Source organism: Salvelinus fontinalis, chromosome 31 (genome assembly GCF_029448725.1).
Source record: "Salvelinus fontinalis isolate EN_2023a chromosome 31, ASM2944872v1, whole genome shotgun sequence".
NCBI lineage: Eukaryota > Metazoa > Chordata > Actinopteri > Salmoniformes > Salmonidae > Salvelinus > Salvelinus fontinalis.
The window spans coordinates 39,526,740-39,549,641 of NC_074695.1; the positions used below are offsets into that span (position 1 = coordinate 39,526,740).

At 42.9% G+C, this 22,902-nt stretch overlaps 1 protein-coding gene across 1 annotated transcript in view; it reads left to right on the forward strand.

Annotated features, from left to right (window-relative positions):
* Positions 1–392: 392 nt before the first annotated feature.
* Positions 393–22,902, forward strand: part of LOC129830218 (beta-citrylglutamate synthase B-like) — a 28,870-nt gene continuing 6,360 nt past the window's right edge. The window contains exons 1-3 of the mRNA XM_055892604.1: positions 393–1,348; positions 12,399–12,629; positions 18,547–18,633. Coding sequence (XP_055748579.1) covers positions 1,186–1,348; positions 12,399–12,629; positions 18,547–18,633 — 481 coding nt within the window. The 5' untranslated portion in view covers positions 393–1,185. The remainder of the gene's footprint in view (positions 1,349–12,398; positions 12,630–18,546; positions 18,634–22,902) is intronic.

The window sequence follows — 22,902 nt, forward strand, 5'->3', positions numbered from 1 at the left end:
TAGGCTACAGCTAGCTAAGAAAACCAGTTTGACCATCCAATTGTTGAAGCTATGTTATAATTCCTTACATTTCAGTATCACAACATGGAGACAGAGGCGTTAGTATTCACCAAACCTCCCAGCACCCGGTCTGAACCGGTTCGGGTGATGCGCAAACTCGTGATACTGAGTCCCCCCCTCTGTGCTGTAGCTTGTATGACACGCACTAAATCACAGCATTAGCGCGCCCACGTTGGCCACACCCCTGTGTTAATTCACGCATTGTCATTGGCTCACATGCCTTGCGAGCCTCCACAGCGTCAGCATCCTGATTGGACAATAAAACAGATTGCACTCGTTCTCGTCCGGTTCCTCGGATTTCACTTTAGAACCAATGAAATTGTATAAAATACGCAAACTCCGCCCACAGAGCTAAACGAAAGCACATACTTCAGTGACCGTTGGTTTATAAACTGCGATTGGACGATTTTATGGCATAAACTCGATTATCATTGGCCATATATTGTCCGGGAACGAGGAAAATTGAGTTGTAAACGAGGCGCGTGCTTGAAGGAAAACGCAGGACTGAAAACAAGCGTGCACCTTTTCAGCACTGATCCTCGTGGATAGCGGTACAGGGCCATTCCACCAATTAATCAGACCAGACAAGCGTGGGGATACGAGCAGCATCGGTTTCGTCGACAATCATAGAGCTACCACAATTGTGTTATTCAGCCAAGCGGCTGCTGTGTTCACTGGATAGTAGCTGTTGAGTTCCATGAGCGGTGGATTCGAAGCAAAACGGCACAAGCTTTGTTTGCCCTAAGGGCTGCAAGTGCAAGGAGCCATAGCTAGTACTGCTACCAGTATTGTTTTTAGAAGGGGATAAACTGTGGTGCTCATTGTGATTCAGCGGGTTCTTGGATCGAAAGGGACCAGGAATAACGGCCTGCAAATGAAGGGAAGCAAGTGGAAATCGAGTAATTAATCGACCATTAAAAGAACAGCCGTAATCGTGGTGTTTGATTTTTTTAGCCACATTGCTTGTTCGTGTAGCTGCACTCTATTGTGTGAGCATCTTTGTATTATTCGCACCAATCTCTGACTAGGATCCCGCGCTATCGTTCGCCCGCCCGCCGCCCTCTCGGCCACAGCTGTGTGTATTCGGTACTATTTTCAATCGGCACGACACATTTTGATATAAATATGTATTCTCGGGTTTGGTTTGTGACCGACCGGCGTATCCACCAGGAGTATCCGCAAGTCCAGATCCTTCGGGCTCTGAAACAGCGATGCGCCGAGGAGGATGTTGAATTCCGCTCTCTTCTCATGGACCAAATCGTGCTCACCATCAGCGAGGGACAATTAGGCAAGTATCACTAGATTGAACTACCACCGTAATATTAGTCATGTCATTTTTCAACTGTTTTGAGTTTGGGTTTAATCGTGTATTCTTGTTTTCTATGGCGGGGTGTATTTCAGTGTAGTAGTATACTAGCGAGCCTAGCAGTAGCAGGTATTGTTCCGCACCGAAACACACACAACTTGCTAGCGCGAGCTGCTGGCTAGCTAGCTAACTCTGTGACGTGACCGCCTAACCCTATTTGTGGTTTTCTTTCGTCAATAGTTATTGAACCAAGCATGCAATGACTATTAGAATTGTATATTATGAACCAGGGAAGGATGGAAAACAATATTACATTTTTTGAATAATAATACAAAAGTACGTTTCAGATTTAAATCTTCAATAGCTCTTAAACAAAGTGTACCATGACTATGAAAATTATATATTCTATATCAGGGGAGGATGGAGAACAATCCACACATTTTATTTTGGGGGAATAGCCTGATTCAGAATATATGGTTGTCATAGTGATGGTACACTTAGTTTAAGAGCTATTGAAAGATTGCAATGTTTAATAAAATGTGTGGATTGTTGTTTAAGAGCTATTTAAGATTTAAATCTGAAACCTTACCCATGTTTTATACAAAATAAAAGGTTTTGATGGTTCTCCATCCTCCCATGATTCAGAATATACTACCTTTTTCATATTCATGGCATGCTTGATTCAATAGCTATTGGACGAGTGAACCGAATATTCACTATCAAAACCGAACATCCAATATAAAACTAACTTTACTTAGGTATAGCGCCAACCCAGTTTCCAGACACCCTGGAATAGTCAGACAGAGATACTCCATGATGCCAAGCCAAACAATTGCTAGATCGAATAGCTACTTTATAATATTCGTAGGTGGAAAATATTGTCTACATTACGGAAACGTATAAAACTAGCTAGCGTTATGCTGGATAGCGTTTGTGAACAAGTCACATTTTATTGGTCACATACACATAACGTTATTTAGCAGATGTTATTGCGCTACACCCGCATCGTAATACAAAGAGAGTGGCAAGCTAGTAGCTAACGTTAGTAGGTTGTGGGGTATTCTTCATGGGCCAGCACAGCTATGCTTTCTAACTTTAATTCAATAGAAGTATCTAATAACGTTAAGCAGTAGAAGAAGATGTAGTACAATTTTCATTGATTTGACTTGTAATTAGCTAAGTGACGTGTGTAGTGGGTTTAGCTAGCTATATTGATTCACTTTTAACTGTCTTCTCTTTTTTAAAATTTGAGTCGACACGAGTACAACAATTGCAAATACATAGGAGATATTGGAATTCTCACGAGGCGCTTGCATGCAGGGACAACAGACACAGGCATCAGAGCACAGACTCTAGCACTGATGGCTGGTGGTACAAGTCCAACAATAGCTACTATAAGTTTATCGCTAAACTGTTTGTCACATATTAATATCCTTGGTTGCTTGATTTGAAGAACGTGAGTACCCTTGTTGTGTGGAATTTGGTAGTCAGGCGTGAGCTTGGGTAAGGGAGGTGCATTTAGCTCAATGAGGTGTCAGGCTGTCTTATAGCACATCTTACATGATGGCATTGACTGAAGGGAGGGGGCAAGCTGACTCAGACCAGGAGGTGGGGATGGAGCTGTCTCTTTGACATGTGGCAGTGAGATTGGGAACGGCTTCCGAATCCAGAAGCCGCTTCCTCACGTGGGATGGAGCACGTACGATCTAGAAACTAGTGTACATTCTCCTCATCCTTCACGTAGGCTACATGTTGAATCTGTTACTCTACAGCAGTTGAAAAAAAAAACGTAGCTTACGAAATGACTTGCCTTACAAAATGGTGGTAAAGTCAAAGCCAGTAAGACACCCACTTCAACAATGGCCTACTTGGTAGATAGCCTAGTCTTCAATGCTGAATAATCTGTGACACACCCAGGAGGAAGAGAGGGTAGGACTATTGGCCAAAGCCATAACTGGAGCACAGCTGTGTTTTGTGTGGCCTGCCTTCTTTTTTCTCACAGTGAGTCATACATGCTCGTGACATGACAGGCCTTACAATGCATTGTAACCACATCATAATGCATTAGGCCTATACCTGCAGTGCTATCTAATAAACAGTATGCAATGACAGCGGGCGTGAAATGGTTCAGTATGTATCAGCCCTGTATTGTGTAAATAACTTTAGTAGCAACAGACCACGGGCAAAGTCCATTGTCATAGCCTGTTCCATGCAAAAGTGTTTAATGGATGCTCCACGTCCTCTGAACAGGCTATGTGCTCACTAACTTGTCTGGAATACCAAAGATGGACCTTCACGTAAAGAGGCCAAACCCAGTGATCAGCCAAAGGAATCTCACATCCCATGATTCAGAGATATCGAGTTGTGCGAGGTTGCACAGGTTACGAATCGACGCCGGATTCTTTGGCCTTCCACGTAGAGGCGACACACACACTTTTCACCACTAGATGAGAAATATAACACGTCCATAATATTATCGAAGGCAACAGGACACAGGATCTCTCGAGCCATGGCCAATTGAACACATTGTGATTTTCCACCACCACCAGTAATATGATGTAAGACGCATCAGTAATAGACCAAGAGCACAGTTCCCTATCTTTCCATAATCATAATCTTGGCACCGGAACACTGAGGAAAGACTCCCCATTGACGAACCATGCTGATCCATCAGTTTCAAGTTTTATTGTCTCACGCACAGGATACAGCAGGTGTAAATCAGTACAGTGAAATGCTTACTTGCGAGCTCTTTTCAACAATGCAGAATGAAAGTAATAATATAGTTAATTAGGAAAAAAATAAATACAAGAGAAGTAAAAATAAACACAAGAATGTAAGTTATATGCAGGTCAGTGCCAGTACTATTATTACAATGTGCAGGGATACTGGAGTGATTCAGGTAGGTATATACAGTGGGATCTATAATTACTGGCACCCTTGATAAATACTCAGCTATGTTGTTTGTTTCAGAAAATAAGGGGAAATTGTATTTTGTACTAATAGAATTGGTCAGAGAAAGATATTTTGTTTAACAAGTAATAAAAAAAATCTCAAACGTGGGGGGCAAAATTACCCCTGTTTTCATAATGACACTGAGCCTTTTCAAAATTATTTTATGATATTGGAGAACACATTGGGAAGGATCTTAGACCATTCCTCCATACAGAATCCTTCCAGATCCTTGATATCCTTCACCTGCCCTCTTCAATTCTTCACAGGTTTTCAATGGGGTTCATGTCTTGAGACTGAAAAGGCCATTGCAAAATTTTGATTTTGTGGTCAATTAACCATTTCATTGTTGATTTTGATTAGTGATTAGGGTTATTGTCTTGCTGGAAGATACACTTGCAGCCAAGTGTCAGACTCCTGGCAGAGGCTACCAGGTTTTTGGCTAAATGTCCTGGCTCAGATGCCACTGACCTTAACAAGGGCCCCAGGACCAGTGGAAGCAAAATAGGCCATAACATCAACGATGTTGACTATAGCACCGGTTCTGATCCAAGTGCCAATGCCTCCAGGCGGAGCTATGGTCAGATGACATGAAAATAGAGCAATTTGGACATGCACACCAGTGGTGGGTTTGAAGCATATGCAGAAAAGTACCTCATACCTATGGTAAAATATTGTGGTGCATCATCGATGTTATTGCGCTATTTAGCTTCCACTGGGCCTGTGGCCCTTATTAAAGAGTAACTATCATGGATTTTGTTGTTGTTGGGATAAACAGATGTTTTCGGCTTAGTTATAGTGAATCACGTCAATTCTGGTTTTCATTTTGACGGTTAGTTGCAAAAGTGATATATTTTGGGCTTTAAGTTGTAAATCTAGCTCGTTTTTTCCCCTAGCGGTTTGACTACATTTTAAAAAGTGATATATTTTGGGCTTTAAGCTGTAAATCTAGCTCGTTTTTCCCCTAGCGGTTTGACTACATTTTAAAAAGTGATGTAGAGGCACCTTGAGAAAGTTCCTCTAGTCTATGTCATCTCAAGGGAAGGGTTTGGTATGATATACACTCCCTTCTAGATCTGCTGGGTGGTACCACCACAAGGCTTACTATTAAAACAGGTGACAGCTCGCTTTACTTGGCAATGGTCTTGGTAAGTGGAGTGTGCCAATAATATATACTAAACGCAACATGTAAAGTGTTGGTCCCATGTTTCATGAGCTCAAATAAAATATCCCCGAAATTTTCGATACACAGAAAGGTTATTTCTCTCAAATGTTCTGCACAAATTTGTTTACATCCCTGTTAGTGAGCATTTCTCCTTTGCCAGAGTAATCCATCCACCTGACAGGTGTGGCATATCAAGAAGCTGATTAAACAACATGATCATTACACAGGTGCACCTCTGTGGCATTGTGTTGTCGCACAACACAATGCCACAGATGTCTCAAGTTTTGAGGGAGTGTGCATTTCAAATCAAAATCAAATTTTACTTGTCACATGCGCCGAATACAACGGGTGTAGACTTTACAGTGAAACGCTTACTTACAAGCCCTAACCAACAATGCAGTTTTATAAAAAAAACAAAAAAACATGTTATGATGAGAAATAAAAGTAACAAATATTTAAATAGTAGCAGTAAAATAACAACAGCGAGTCTATATACAGGGGGTACAGGTACAGAGTCAATGTGTGGGGGCACCGGTTAGTTGAGATAATTGAGGTAATATGAGTTATTAAAGTGACTATGCATAGATAATAACACAGAGTAGCAGCAGTGTAAAAGGGGGAGCCTGAGGACCCATGCCAAATCTTTTCAGTCTCCTGGGGGGGAATAGGTTTTGTCGTGCCCTCTCCACGACTGTCTTGGTGTGCATGGACCATGTTAGTTTGGTGATGTGGACACCAAGGAACTTGAAGCTCTCAACCTGCTTCACTACAGCCCGGTCGATGAGAATGGGAGCGTGCTTGTAGTTTCCTGTAGTCCACAGTCATCTCCTTTGTCTTGATCTCGTTGAGGGAGAGGTTGTTGTCCTTGCACCACACGGCCAGGTCTCTGACCTCCTCCCTATAGGCTGTCTTGTCAGTGATCAGGCCTACAACAGTTGTGTCATCGTCAAACTTAATGATGGTGTTGGAGTCGTGCCTGGCCATGCAGCCCCTCCTGTAAGGAGTACAGGAGGGGACTGAGTACACACACATGAGGGGCCCCCGTGTTGAGGAGAATGTGAGCCATGACCAGCCTTTCAAAGCACTTCATGGCTACAGACGTGAGTGCTACGGGTCAGTAGTCATTTAGGCAGGTTACCTTAGTGTTCTTGGGCACAGGGACTATGGTGGTCTGCTTGAAACATGTTGGAATTAGACTCAGACAGGGAGAGGTTGACAATTTGGCGTGCTGACTGCACGAATGTCCACCAGAGCTGTTGCCAGATAATTGAATGTTTATTTCTCTACCAAAAGCCACCTCCAACGTCGTTTTAGAGAATTTGGCAGTACGTCCTGTGCTGGCACCTCCACATCCGTCTGAGACCAGCCACCCGGACAGTACTTTTGTAGGGAAAAACTCATTCCTATGCTCTCTCAGGCCCCCATGGCTGCACTCCTGCACAGTCATGTGAAATCCATAGATAAGGGCCTAATTCATTTATTTTAATTGACTGATTTCCTTATATGACCTGTAACTCAGTAAAATCGGTGACATTTTTGCATGTTGTGTTTATATTTTTGTTCAGTATACTTTGCATGATGCTTCCTTAACTAGACTACTGTCACGCCCTGGCCTTATTATTCTTTGTTTTCTTTATTATTTTAGTTAGGTCAGGGTGTGACATGGGGGAATGTTTATGTTTTGTTAGTTTTGGGTGTTTATTTGGTAAAGGGGTTATGGTGTATAGTATATGGGTTTGTGTGGAGTACATGTTTCTAGTATTGTCTATGTATGTTTAGTTGTCTAGGAGAGTCTATGGTTACCTGAATGAGTTCCCAATTAGAGACAGCTGATTTCGGTTGTCTCTGATTGGGAGCCTTATTTAGGGTAGCCATAGGCTCTCATTGGTTGTGGGTAATTGTCTATGTCAGAACGTTTGTAGCCTGTCTGTCTATGCACAACGTTTGTAGCTTCACGGTCGTTTTGTTATTTTGTTTGTTTGTAATAGTGTTTTTTCGTTCCATGTTCATCTTCGTTCGTTTCATTAAAAGAGAAGATGTATTCTTATCCAGCTGCGCCTTGGTCCTCATTCTCTCCAGTACACGATCGTGACAACTACTGACTTTCCGCATATGACCTACCGTTTCATACACATACACGTTTCATACACATACACATGTGTTTTTACAGAATGTAGGCTATGCGGCTTACGGGTTCGTATTAATCATCAAAATAAATAGATGACAATGGTGGTCGTGTCAAATTGTTGTATTTTTTCCCAACTGCTATGATTGGTGGTGCAGTCCGTTAAGACAGTTCAATGGTGGTGAGTTCTAATCCCAGATGGGCAGATATACAGTACCAGTCAAAAGTTTGGACACACCTACTCATTCAAGGGTTTTTCTACATTGTAGAATAATAGACATCAAAAATACGAAATAACACATATGGAATCATTTAGTAACCAATAGTGTTAAACAAATCAAAATATTTTATATTTGACATTCTTCAAAGTAGCCACCCTTTGCCTTGATGACAGCTCTGCACACTCTTGGCACTCTCAACCAGCTCCACCTGGAATGCTTTTTCAACTGTCTTGAAGGAGTTCCCGCGTATGCTGAGCACTTGTTGGCTGCTTTTCCTTTACTCTGCAGTCCAACTCATCCCAAACCATCTCATTTGGGTTGAAGTTGGTTGATTGTGGAGGCCAGGTCATCTGATGCAACACTCCATCACTCTACTTGGTCAAATAGCCCTTACACAGCCTGGGGGTGTGTTGGGTCATTGTCCTGTTGAAAACAAATGATAGTCCCACTAAGCCTAAACCAGATGGGATGGTGTATCGCTGTGGTAGCCATGCTGGTTAAGTGTGCCTTCAATTCTAAATAAATCACTGACAGTGTCACCAGCAAAGCACCATCACACCTCCTCCTCCATGCTTCATGGTGGGAACCACACATGCGGAGATCATCCGTTCACCTACTCTGTGTCTCACAAAGACACAGCGGTTGGAACCAAAAATCTAAAATATGGACTCCAGACCAAAGGACAGATTTCCATTGGTCTAATGTTCATTGCTTGTGTTTCTTGGCCCAAGCAAGTCTCTTCCTATTATTGGTGTCCTTTAGTTGGGATTTCGACCATGAAGGCCTGATTCACGCAGTCTCTTCTGAACAGTTGATGTTGAGATGTGTCTGTTACTTGAACTCCGTGAAGTATTTATTTGGGCTGCAATCTCTGAGGCTGGTATCTCTAATGAACTTATCCTCTACAGCAGAGGTAACTCTGGGTCTTCCATTCCTGTGACGGTCCTCATGAGAGCTAGTTTCATCACAGCACTTGATGGTTTTTGCGACTGCACTTGAAGAAACGTTCAATGTTCTTTAAATTTTGACCTTCGTTTTTTAAAGTAAGGATGGACTGTCATTTCTCTTTGCTTATTTGAGCTGTTCTTGCCCTAATATGGACTTGGTCTTTTACCAAATAGGGCTATCTTCTGTATACCACCCCTACCTTGTCACAACACAACTGATTGGCTCAAACGCATTAAGAAGGAAAGAAATTCAATAAATTAACTTTTTAAGACGTTACACCTGTTACTTGTGCAAAACTGTCATCAAGGCAAAGGGTGGCTACTTTGAAGAATCTCAAATATAAAATATAATTTGATTTGTTTAACACTTTGTTGGTTACTACATGATTCCCAATGTGTTATTTCATAGTTTGGTGTCTTCACTATTAGTCAGAAAATATGTAAAAATAAAGAAAAACCCTTAAATAAGTAGGTGTGTCCAAACTTTTGACTAATACTGTATGTATTTTTTCTTCTTCAAATATTTTATTTACAATTTTCGTCCCGTGCCCACACACTTCTAATTTTTAAAGTGAAAGCATACCTGTAAGAGGGGTCACCCTGGTAGTACAGTAGATGTAGGTTTTATATTGTACCCAAGACCGATCTGTGAATTAAGATGTCCATTGGAAAAAGAGCCACCGTAGAGAGCAGTCTCACAACAACTCATTTGCAAATTGGAATGGGTCCAAGGTGTCTTAGATGATGGAGTTTATGTGAGCCGTGACCAGCCTTTCAAAAGCACTTCATAATTAAAGATGTGAGTGCTACAGGGCGGTAGTCATTGTGGCGGTTTTCCTTCGTTTTTGAGAGCAGGAATGGTGGTAGTCCGGTTGAAACATGTGGGGATTACAGAATGGACAAGGAGCGGTTGAAAATGCCTGTGAAGACGCCTACCAGCTGGTCTTCACATTTCGTGATGACGCGCCCTAGAACTCCGTCTGGCCCCACGGCCTTACGTGTGTTAACTCGTTTAAAAGACTTAGGCCTACTCGCGTCGGCCTCAGAGAGAATGAGATCACTCAGTCCTCCGGAACAGCAGGTGATATATATATATATATATATATATATATACACTGAACAAAAATATAAACACAACATGTACAGTGTTGGTCCCATGTTTCTTGAGCTGAAGTAAAAGATCAGACATTTTCCATATGCACAAAAAGCTTGTTTCTCTTAAATTTTGTGCACACATTTGTTTACCTCCCTTTTGGTGAGCATTTCTCCTTTGCCAAGATTATCCATCCACCTGACGGGTGTGGTATATCAAGAAGCTGGTGCACCTTGTGCTGGGCACAATAAAAGGCCACTCTAAAATGTACAGTTTTGTCACACAACACAATGCCACAGATGTCTCAAGTTTTGAGGGAGCATACAATTGGCATTGTCAAGTGTCAATGTGCAGCGGTTAGGACGGAGTCAGGTGCAGGACACAGAACTGAGTAAAAGACGTACTTTACCCGAAAAGAAACAACAAATATTTCCACGCAGGGAAAACACACCAGCTCACAGAAGTCTTGAACACTAAACAAAGAACAAACACGCACAAAACCATGTGGGAACCAGAGGGTTATATAGGGAATAAATATTAACGTAATGGGAACCAGGTGTGTACAATCAAGACAAAACAAATGGAAAAAGAAACGTAGATCGGTGGCAGTTAGAAAGCCGGTGACGATGACCGCCGAACGCCGCCCGAACAAGGAGAGCCACCAACTTCGGCGGAAGTCGTGACAAGCATGCTAACTGCAGGAATGTCCACCAGAGCTGTTGCCTGAGAATTAAATGTTAATTTCTCTACCATAAACCGCCTCCAACGTCGTTTTAGAGAAATCCATTTACATTGACTGATTTCCTTATAAGATTTGTTGTTCTGACAGGAGGACTGGAAGGTTATATGAACGTTTTCTGAATGTTCACATGGTACTATAAGTGCACCCACTCGCCCCAAATGAATGAACGGATTCATTGAGGTTTTCAATGTGCTCTGTGTAGTTCCCTTGGAAACCGAGACAAGTGATGTGGACACTGTCTTGGCCGGTGTGTCCTTTAATACTTAATTGTAGCATGGCTCGCTCAACGGCTGCACAATCAAAAGTGTGATTGGGGAGAAAAGTGTGTGTATGAATCATCCCCCGATTTGAATACTGAGAGTGGGGGGAGGGCTGACAGACTGTGCTATTCCTAAACAAACGCTTTCCACTTTTCAGAGTCATCCCCCGCCACACACACACTTTTTCACCACCGCCCCTGCAGTTCTTTATGCATACATCTCCAGCCTTTTCCATTTTTTATTTCTCTGACCATCGTTTGAACCAAAAATGACCTATGTCCTTCCCTTTTTCTGTGCGCTCCTTTTAGCATCAGAAGCCAGTATTTGAGAAGCCTGTCACCTATCCTTTGTTTGTGTGCCTCAGTCACTGCGACCTCTGTCGATCCAGCGTTGACGCTGTCGCTTTGGTGAGTGGAGATCTTAAGATGGCCGAAAAGCAGGTCACGGTGGATTGAAGAGTGCTGCGTCAGTGACAAGCCTCTCTCCTCCCTCCCTCCTTCCCCCGCTCCAACTCGCGTACCATCACCCCATCTGCCTCTCCTTATTGTTCTTTCTTCCCGAATTAAAATGGCTGGTTGTAGGCCAAAATGGACTGTTAGTTGCGAGTTCAAATCTCACAGTGAGTAACCTTGTGCACAATAAAACGTTCAAACACGCAAACTATGTCAATATAAATACTCATGTTTGTACACAATCTATAGATAGGCTATATACATAGCTATCTCTTGTATACCTTCTCAAACATGTGGTGCAAGATCATTCAGAGAATAGGTGCTGGTGGTACATCTTGTGTCCATGATTGTAGAAATCTCTTTTGTGTATTTAGGTTCAATCTCCCCTATTTGTGCTGATACCTTCCTATATTGGGAGCATGCAATGAACTGTAAGCTGTATTAAGTACACTGCTGGGGATCGGTGCTCCACCAGGGGCGACGAATCTTGGCCCTGAGGCCAGAGAAGTTGGCAGTGCCACGGGGGAGCATGAGGATGTGGGCAGGTTGTGATGTGAGTGAGCGATGCAGGCAGGACCCAGTCCAAATGAAGCACTTACACCACTAGGCTACAGTACCCTACCTGGACCCACGCCTCTGCTACTCACAGCCAGCTCAGAACTCGTACATCCAGAGCAGCTCCATAATGACGAGCTGCATACACAAACACAGTAGTATCCGATCGCAGCTAGACTAGGCACTACATTTTTGGTGCAGTGGGAACAGATGTATGGGCGTGGCCTGAATGTTCCAAATGGGCACTAGCTACTCCTAGGTTGTCTGGGCTTCTGTTGTGTGATACAGACAAAGCCAAGCCACTGTCGCTACCTGAGTTGCTCAGAAAAATTTTGATGTTTCCGTTGGCGTTCATGAGTAAAAGTGTAGCCTGCATTTCCATATCGGTAGAAGATTGCGAAACCTGTCTGTGATCAATCAATAATTGCCAAAGCTGTCTATATGAAGCTATGTGATGTGACATTGGGAATATTTTAAGATAGAGGCCTCTCTTTTCTCTCTCCCCCCCTCCTTTCATCCCCAGGTCTGCGGGTGGAGCAGGAGGTGGTGACATCATACCCCCAGGTGGCGGTGGTGCGGGTGCCCACCCCCTGGGTGCAGTCGGACAGCGACATCACGGTTCTGCGCCACCTGGAGAAGATGGGCTGCAGGCTTGTCAACCGGCCCCAGGCTATCCTCAACTGTGTCAACAAGTTCTGGACCTTCCAGGAGCTGGCCGGCCACGGGGTCCCCCTCCCGGACACCTTCTCTTACGGTGAGCTCCAAAGCTTGGTCCATATTATTTCTGATTCTTGAGCTTAGAAAACCCATAATCCCTTGACTTTTCGTGTTGTGTTGATTACATCCTTGATTATAATGATTTGCTGAAATGTATTTCTGTAACTGAAATTGGATAACTAACTACACTGAACAAAAATATAGAAACGTAACATGTAAAGTGTTGGGAAAATGTTTCCAGAGCTGAAATAGGAGATCCCAGAAATGTTCCATAAGCACAAAAAGCTTATTTCTCAAAAATGTTTCTCCTTTGCCAAGATAATCCATCCACCTGACAGGTGTAGCATATCAAGAAGCTGATTAAACAGCATGATCATTACACAGGCGCACCTTGTGCGCTGGACAAAAAAAGGTCACTCTAAAATGTACAGTTTTGTCACACAACACAATGCCACAGATGTTTCAAGTTTTGAGGGAGCGTGCAATTCACATGCTGGCTGCAGGAATGTCCATCAGAGCTATTGCCAGATAATTTAATGTTCATTTCTCTACCATAAGCCGCCTTGAACATCGTTTTACAGTCTTATTCTAAAATGGATTCAATTGTTTTTTCCCCTCATAAATCTACAGTCGTGGCCAAAAGTTTTGAGAATGACACAAATATTCATTTTCACAAAGTCTGCTGCCTCAGTTTGTTTGATGGCAATTTGCATATACTCCAGAATGTTATGAAGAGTGATCAGATGAATTGCAAAGTCCCTCTTTACCATGCAAATGAACTGAATCCCCAAAAAACATTTCCACTGCATTTCAGCCCTGCCACAAAAGGACCAGCTGACATCATGTCAGTGATTCTCTCGTTAACACAGGTGTGAGTGTTGACGAGGACAAGGCTGGAGATCACTCTGTCATGCTGATTGAGTTTGAATAACAGACTAAAAGCTTCAAAAGGAGGGTGGTGCTTGGAATCATTGTTCTTCCTCTGTCAACCATGGTTACCTGGAAGGAAGCACGTGCCGTCATCATTGCTTTGCACAAAAAGGGCTTTGTGCAAAGATATTGCTGCCAGTAAGATTGCACTTAAATCAACCATTTATTGGATCATCAAGAACTTCAAGGAGAGCGGTTCAATTGTTGTGAAGAAGGCTTCAGAGCGCCCAAGAAAGTCCAGCAAGCGCCAGGACCGTCTCCTAAAGTTGATTCAGCTGCGGGATCGCGGCACCACCAGTACAGAGCTTGCTCAAGAATGGCAGCAGGCAGGTGTGAGTGCATCTACACGCACAGTGAGGCGAAGACTTTTGGAGGATGGCCTGGTGTCAAGAAGGGCAGCAAAGAAGCCACTTCTTTCCAGGAAAAACATGAGGGACAGACGGATATTCTGCAAAAGGTACAAGGATTGGACTGCTGAGGACTGGGGTAAAGTCATTTTCTCTGAATCCCCTTTCCGATTGTTTGGGGCATCCGGAAAAAAGCTTGTCCGGAGAAGACAAGGTGAGTGCTACCATCAGTCCTGTGTAATGCCAACAGTAAAGCATCCTGAGAACATTCATGTGCGGGGTTCCTTCTCAGCCAAGGGAGTCGGCTCACTCACAATTTTTCCTAAGAACACAGCCATGGATAAAGAATGGTAACAACACATCCTCTGAGAGCAACTTCTCCCTACCATCCAGGAACAGCTTGGTGACCAACAATGCCTTTTCCAGCATGATGGAGCACCTTGCCATAAGGCAAAAGTGATAACTAAGTGGCTTGGGGAACAAAACATCGATATTTTGGGTCCATGGCCAGGAAACTCCCCAGACCTTAATCCCATTGAGAACTTGTGGTCAATCCTCAAGAGGCGGGTGGACAAAGAAAGACAAATTCTGACAAACTCCAAGCATTGATTATGCAAGAATGGGCTGCCATCAGTCAGGATGTGGCCCAGAAGTTAATTGGCAGCATGCCAGGGCGGATTGCAGAGGTCTTGAAAAAGAAGGGTCAACACTGCAAATATTGACTCTTTGCATCAACTTCATGTAATTGTAAATAAAATTATTCGACACTTATGAAATGCTTGTAATAATACTTCAGTATTCCATAGTAACATCTGACAACAATATCTAAAGACACTGAAGCAGCAAACTTTGTGGAAATTAATATTTGTGTCATTCTCAAAACTTTTGGCCACGACTGTACACAACACCCCATAATGACAAAGCAAAAACAGGTTTTTCTAAATGTTTGCAAATGTATAATTTCTTTTACTGAAATATGACATTTACATAAGTATTCAGACCCTCTAATCAGTACTTTATTGAAGCACCTTTGGCAGCGATTACAGCCTCGACTCTTCTTGGGTATGGCACTACAAGATTGGTACACCTGTATTTGGGGAGTTTCTCCCATTCTTCTCTGCAGATCCACTCAAGCTCAGTCAGGTTGAATGGGGAGTGTCGATGCACAGCTGTTTTCAGGTCTATCAAGAGATGTTCAATCGGGTTCAAGTCCAGGCTTTGGCTGGGCCACTCAAGGACATTGAGACTTGTCTCGAAGCCACTCCTGCATTATCTTGGCTGTGTGCTTAGGATTGTTGTCCTGTTGGAAGATGAACCTTCGCCCCAGTCTGAGGTCCTGAGTGCTCTGGAGCATTCATCTTTCCCTCGATCCTGACTAGTCTCCCAGTCCCTGCTGCTAAAAATCATCCCCACAGCATGATGCTGCCACCACCATGCTTCACCGTAGGGATGGTGCCTGATTTCCTCCAGAAGTGACACTTAGCATTCAGACTAAAGAGTTCAGTCTTGGTTTCATCAGACCAGAGAATGTTGTTGCTTATGGTCTGTAGAGTCTTTTAGGTGCCTTTTGGCAAACTCCAAACGGGCTGTTGTACCTTTATCTGAGGAGTGGCTTCCGTCTGGCCACTCTACTATACATGCCTGATTGGTGGAGTGCTACAGAGATGGTTGTCCTTCTGGAAGGTTCTCCCATCTCCACAGTAGAACTCTGGAGATCTGTCAGAGTGACCATCAGGTTCTTGGTCACCTCCCTGACCAAGGCCCTTCTCCCCCGATTGCTCAGTTTGGCCAGGCGGCCAGCTCTAGGAAGAGTCTTGGTGGTTCCAAACTTCTTCCATTTCAAAATGGAGGCCACTGTGTTCTTGGGGACCTTCAATGCTGCAGAAATGTTTTGGGACCCTTCCCCAGATCTGTGCCTCAACACAATCCTGTCTCCTAGCTCTACAGACAATTCCTTTGACCTCATGGCCAAATGGTGGTCACTCCAGATACTGAGTGGTTTTCTGATCCATGCCCCTAAAAATTTTTTTTTAAGGAATCTGACCAACATATGCATATCTGTATTCACGGTAATGTAAAATACATAGAGTAGGGCCTAATGAATTTAGTTCAATTTACAGATTTCCTTTTACAAACCGTAACTCAGTAAAATCTTAGAAATGTGTTGTATGTTTATATTTTTGTTCACTATATTTAGTTATATACCTTTTAATGAGCTACCGCACCACTCTTTGCTGTTTCTGTCTATCAGTGCAGGGGCAGGTAATCAACAGGTACAGTATCTTTGTTCAAGTCAGTATGCACCCACACTTAAGACAGCTTGTAAGGAGTCGACTTGAGGAATCTCGGACAGTTCGTCCAGGTTCAATTGTTTAATTCATCGCGATGGAAGGGTTGCGCTTCAACCAATACCAGGGAAGCTTGAGTTTTTTTTTTACATGGCTTATATAGTGTCACATGATGCACTTCTTATTGGTCGGTACAGAACTACCCATACTTTAAATATGGCATTAACATGAGGTTAACAGAGAGCTGACTGACATGGTACTTAAAAACAAATGGTTCAAACTGGTCAACAACTCAACTTATCCCTTCCAGGAGAATGTGTCTTGCTCAGCAACCTTACTGCCCAGAATAGGCAGCGCTCTCTTCCAAATGAATTCCTCAGCAGAGTGGCCCTTTATAGCACAGACATCTAACCACAAGTGAAGGGTTAAAACACACACACACTCTCATACACACACACACACACACACACACACACATTACTTGAGATCTTCTATGGATATATATTGGACTATAATAACTAAGGATATACTGCTTCAAATCTCGATCTACAACATTATCACGAATCAAAAGTCCTTACACTCTACCGCAGATTGTACATAAAGCGGAAGACTACTAAATCAAAGCGGCTCTCTTTGTTCTTGGAGTGAGGGCAGTGATAATGAATTGGGTGCATCCTTGTATCGGAGATATGCCTTTTAAAATATTTTTATTAATTTTACTAGTAGGCATGTCAGTTAAGAACAAATTCTCATTTACAATGACAGCCTACCGGGGAACAGTGGGTTAACTGCCTTGTTCAGGGGTAGAATGACATCTTTTTACGTTGTCAGCTCAGAGATTCGATCCAGCAACCTTTCGGTTACTGGTCCAATGCTCTAACCACTAGGCTACCTGCCTTGCAGAGAATGATTCGCCAAGCATGCTTTTAAATGCACTTGAGTTGGTCTGAGTGTAGACGTAGTCTAGATATAGTCATGACAAACGGTTCTACAACCAGGATTAACATAAAAAGTCACCCGATAGTTGATCTTAAGAATCAAAACAGAAAGAGCATCTCACACCCAATCCCCTCTTCTATCATCATCCCTTTCTCCGACACAAATAATCTGTGTCATTTTGGGGTGTTTGTCACATTTTCCATGGAATTTCTTCCTTCTTTGCACTGGACAAAGCAGGATGTGTAAGAACACAGGCAGGCAACAGGGCCTGTACGTCCTAAGCCAAAGCCAGCGTGTTTTTGTTTTGTTGTTAGACTACATCAAATCCGACAGCGACTGGATTTTGATTTGTTTTTTTGCCACTGCAAAAATCGAATGCCGTGTGTTTTGGCAAGGGCAGCAGGGATAATCTTTCCCGAATAGCATTCCGAAAAAAGAGGCCAGGCAGACCAGGCGGTGCAGGGAAGCTGGAGCGCTTATGTAATGTGCCCCTCCACCTTCATGACTTTGAAAAGATCCCTCCCTCTTGCCACTCCCCTCCTCTGGCTCTTAACCCCGCCGCAGCAGCCAGTGACATGGTAGAACTGAGCTTTAAAGTGTATGTGCTGCTCTCACTCTCTCTGTGTCTCTCTCTTGTTCTCTCTCTCTTTTTCTGTCTCCCTCTCTCATTCTCACAGCAGTGTGGACGTGTGCTTTTTGAAAAAGGCATGTGCAGCTCACATCTGGTTCTCTGTTAAAACGCCAGACCAGAGACCGAGAGCACAGAAAAAATCTAAATGATCCTGTGTTTCCTTCTCGCTCAAATTTCAGTGTTCAATATTCCAAACAGTTCAGTCCCAGACAGAGCAAACTGAAGCAGAGCTCTCTCTCTCCAAATGACATTTAAATGTCAATAGTGTTCTTAATGGTCAATTGTATTAGAAGTATTATCAGATATAGTCACATGAAAAGTCAGAGACGATAAAACAGCCAAGTATAAACACAGAATGACATACCCACAGCAATCCTCTTCCAATGGCAATCATTTCTTATCAGCCACGAGTCATCCGTAAGGCGCAATCCATTTTGAAGGACCCCCAGCATCCCTTGTTTGATGAATTTATCTTGCTTCCCTCAGAGGGCAGATACAGGCTCTCCAAGTTTAAAACGAATATGTCTGAAATACTGTTAGTTGTGTACATATTGCTCTATTTATTGTTTTGGTGTGTATTATTGTCATGTGTTCAATGTGTTTTTACTACATGCTGCAAAATCAATTGCCACCCTGGGATAATAAAGACTACACTACACTAATAAAGACTACACTTCTTGCTTCACAAGTCACAACATGGATCCTATAGCAACAAACCCCATTCCACACGGTCAAATGACTGAGGTACACGGAGGGTTAATAGAGAGGGTTTGATCATTGGACAAATTGTAACATGTGTCTGTCTTGTGTGTTTTGTAGGAGGACACGAGAACTTCCGCAAGATGATCGACGAGGCGGAACCGCTGGGCTACCCCGTGGTGGTGAAGAACACTCGTGGTCACAGAGGTCAGTCTGACTGAGACCATCCCTCCCCTCTCTCATTGCTGTCTCTTTACAGCCCAGGCTTCTGTGTTTATGCAAACCTGTCTCTCTCTAATCCTCTTCCACCATTTATGGGCTTCCGGGTGGTGCAGTGGTCTAAGGCACTGCATCTCAGTGTAAGAGGTGTCATATTACCTGGTTCGAATTGAGGCTGTATCACATCTGGCTGTGATTGGGAGTCCCATAGGGCGGTGCACAATTGGCCCAGTGTTGACTAGGTTTGGCTGGGGTAGGACGTCATTGTAAATAAGAATTTGTTCTTAATTCACGTTCAAGGTCAAATATGCATTGTGGCCAGTGGCACCTTGGTCCACCTAATATAATTCGACAAAGGAGTGCTAATTGTTTGAGGAAAGCACCAAGTACGAAGCTTTGACAGCTTATTTAAACCCATATTAATCACGGTCCCTTTCTTTTCATATTTTATAGAAGGATTGCCAGAGACCTTTTTTAGAACCCGACCATTTTGGGAAGAGATTGACCCCGGGCTATTCCACAGGCCTACCGGCCCATCAACTATCTATTCATAGTCATTGACACTTGAGTTGGCCGTCCATTGTCTGTATGGATAATAGGCTTTGGGTAGGACAGGGCATAGACTATCAAGACAAGGCATTGTTAAGGAAAGTGACCATTGGTGGATATCAGCCAATGAGCCATTTCTTGAGCATTTAACAGGACTTAAGAATCAAATACCTAGCCAATAGCAATGCCAACGGGCAGAGTCGTTCCTTCTTTTCTCACATGTAAAGCTAAGTGATCCTCTTTGTTGAGTGTGTAATCTGGTTGGCTGGTTGACACTGGTTTTTAGTGAGTGTGCCCCCTCTCTATCTCATTGGACAGCTGTCTTGCTCCTGTTCCATGGGGCCTTGCTATGTCCTGTTGTTTGATCTCAGCTATGAGGTGTCATGGCTACCATTTTGTCCTGTCTGCGTGGTGTAAGCAACGCAACCTATTCGAATATCTCTACACACACCCCACCACACTCACATGCTCCTCTCACAGGTTTCCCTCCCTGGTCCCTTAGTCAACGCTGACCTGTGTTGGGGTTAGAGGACATGCCACTGAGCACGAGGACAGAGTCTGCACTAATTAAAATGGGCCCTGGCATTTTTGCTAGCCAGTGCGAGAGGCATTCTGCTCTCCCTACCATGGCTTCTCAGTCAGCGTCCCGAGTGTCTTGAAAGATGACTACATTTCAATTGTTACATGGCCTTTCATGTGAGAGGTGTCAGTGTTCACACTATCACTGTCAGCTTCAGAAAAGTACTGAAAGTACGCACAGTGTCTTTAGAAAGTATTCACGCCCCTTGACTTTTTCCACATTTTGTTGTGTGACAGCCTGAATTTTAAAATTGATTAATTTGAGCTTTTGTGTCAATGGCCTACACACAATTCCTCACAATGTCAAAGTGGAATTGTGTTTTCACTACATTTTTACAAATGAATTAAAAATGAAAATCTGAAACGTCTTGAGTCAATAACTATTCAGCCCCTTTGTTATGACAAGCCTAAATAAGTTCAGGAGTAAAAATGTGCTTAACAAGTCACATAATAAATATGTACAACTGACTAGGTATCCCCCTTCCCTTACAAGCCCTCAACCAACAATGCAGTTCAAGAAATAGAGTTAAGAAAAGATTTACTAAATAAACGTGAACATTTTTAAAATAAAAAAATCTACAAGTAACACGAGAAAATTACATAACAATAACGGGGCTATATACAGGGGGTACCGGTACCGAGTCAATGTGCGGTGGTACAGGTTAGTCGAGGTCATTTGTAAAGTGACTATGCATACATGTAGATAATGAACAGCGAATAGCAGCCGTGTAAAAACAATGTAAATAGTTTGGGTGGCCATTTGATGAATTGTTTAGCAGTCTTATGGCTTGTGGGGTAGAAGCTGTTAAGGAACCTTTTGGTCCTAGACTTGGCGCTCCGGTACCACTTGCCGTGCGGTAGCAGAGAGAAAAGTCTATGACTTGGGTGACTAGAGTCTTTGACAATGTTTTGGGCCTTCCTCTGACACCACCTAGTATATAGGTCCTGGGTGGCAGGAAGCTTGGCCCCAGTGATGTACTGGGCCCTACGCAATACCCTCTGTAGCGCCTTACGGTCAGATGCCGAGCAGTTGCCATACCAGGCGGTGATGCAACCTGTTAGGATGCTCTCGATGGTGCAGCTGTAGAACTTGTCTTTAACATAATCTTTTTATGACTACCTCATCTCTGTACCCCACACATACAGATAATTGTAAGGTCCCTCAGTCTAGCAGTGAATTTCAAACACAGATTTAACCACAAAGACCAGGGATGTTTTCCAATGCCTCTCAAAGAAGGGAACCCATTGGTAGATGTCTGCTTAAAAAAATTAAGCCGACATTCAATATCCCTTTGAGCATGGTGAAGTTATTAATTACACTTTGGATGGTGTATCAATACACCCAGTCACTACAAAGATACAGGCATCCTTCCTAACTCAGTACCCAGAGAGTAAGGAAACCGTTCAGGGGTTTCACCGTGACATCATTTAATGGCTGGGATTGGAGAAAACTGAGGATGGATCAACAACATTGTAGTTACTCAACAATACTAACCTAAATGACAGAGTGAAGAACGAAGCCTGTATAACAGCCTGTATAACAAAGCACTAAAGTAATATAGCAAAAAATGTGGCAAAGCAATGAAATTTATGTCCTGAATACGAGGTGCAGCGTGGTACGAGGTGCAGCGTGTTCATGCTTTTTTATTAAAAACCGAACACACAACAAAAGAACAACGAACGTAACGTCTTGAAGGCTCACCAGAGCTAACAAAAACAACATCCCATAACCTAAAGTGGCAAAACAGGCTGCCTAAGTATGATTCCCAATCAGAGACAACAATAGACAGCTGTCCCTGATTGAGAACTATACCTGGCCAAAACAGAGTCACAAATCATAGAAATAAAGAACATAGAATGCCCACCCCAAATCACACCCTGACTAAACCAAATAGAGACATAAAAAGGCTCTCTAAGGTCAGGGCGTGACACATTCTCCATATTTTCAAGCATAGTGGTGGTTGCATCATGTTATAGGTATGCTTGTAATTCTTAAGGACTGGGGAGCTAAAACTTGGTTCAATCTGCTTTCTACCAGACACTGGGATATCAAATTGTATTTGTCACATGCGCCGAACAGGTGTAGACCTTACAGTGAAATGCTTACTTACAAGGCCTTAACCAACAATGCAGTTTTATGATTAATAAATGTTAGGTAAAAAATAGATAAGAAATAAAAATAGCAAATAATTAAAGAGCAGCTGTAAAATAACAGTAGTGAGGCTATATACAGGGGATACCGGTACAGAGTTAATGTAAAATATTACATTTTGTGCACCAGCTGTTTACAAATATACACAGGCCGCCACCGGATATATACACAGAGTGGAAATGAATTCATCTTTCAGCAGGACAATAACCTAAAACACAAGACCAAATCTACGCTGGAGTTGCTTACTAAGAATACAGTGAATATTCCTGAGTTGCCGAATTACAGTTTTGGCTTAAATCTGCTTGAAAATCTATGAAAAGACCTGAAAATGCCTGTCTAACAATGATCACGAGCCAATTTGACAGCTTGAAGAATTCTTTAAAGAATAATGGGCAAATGTTGTGCATTCCAGGTGACAATCCCGAAAGACTCACAACTGTAATCGCTGCCCAAGTTGATTCTAACATGTATTGACTCAGGGTTTCAATACTTATCTAATCAACATATATTAGTGTTTTATTTAGGGCTCCCAAGTGGCGCAGCGGTCTAAGGCACTGCATCTCAGTGCTACAGACCCTGGTTCAATTCTAGGCTGTATCACAACCGGCCGTGATTGGGAGTCCGCCGTTAGGGTTTGGCTGGGGTATGCTGTCATTGTAAATAACAATTTGTTCTTAACTGACTTGCCTAGTTAAATAAAGGTAATATTTTTTTACGGAGTATTTTGTGTCGATCGTTGACCAAAAAAAAGACATTTAAATCCATTTTAATCCCACTTTGTAACACAAGAGAATGTGGAAAAGGTCAAGGGGTGTGAATACTTTCTGAAGGCACTGTGAGCAGAGTATTACATGGTCAGGAGGGCAATGGTCAGAGGAATGAATGAGGACTTTTGTGACTGAAAACCTTTGCTCACTTTCTGTTTAACTCGATCATTGTCCAGGCCATGAACTATCAATAGCCTAATGTTTCTTTTT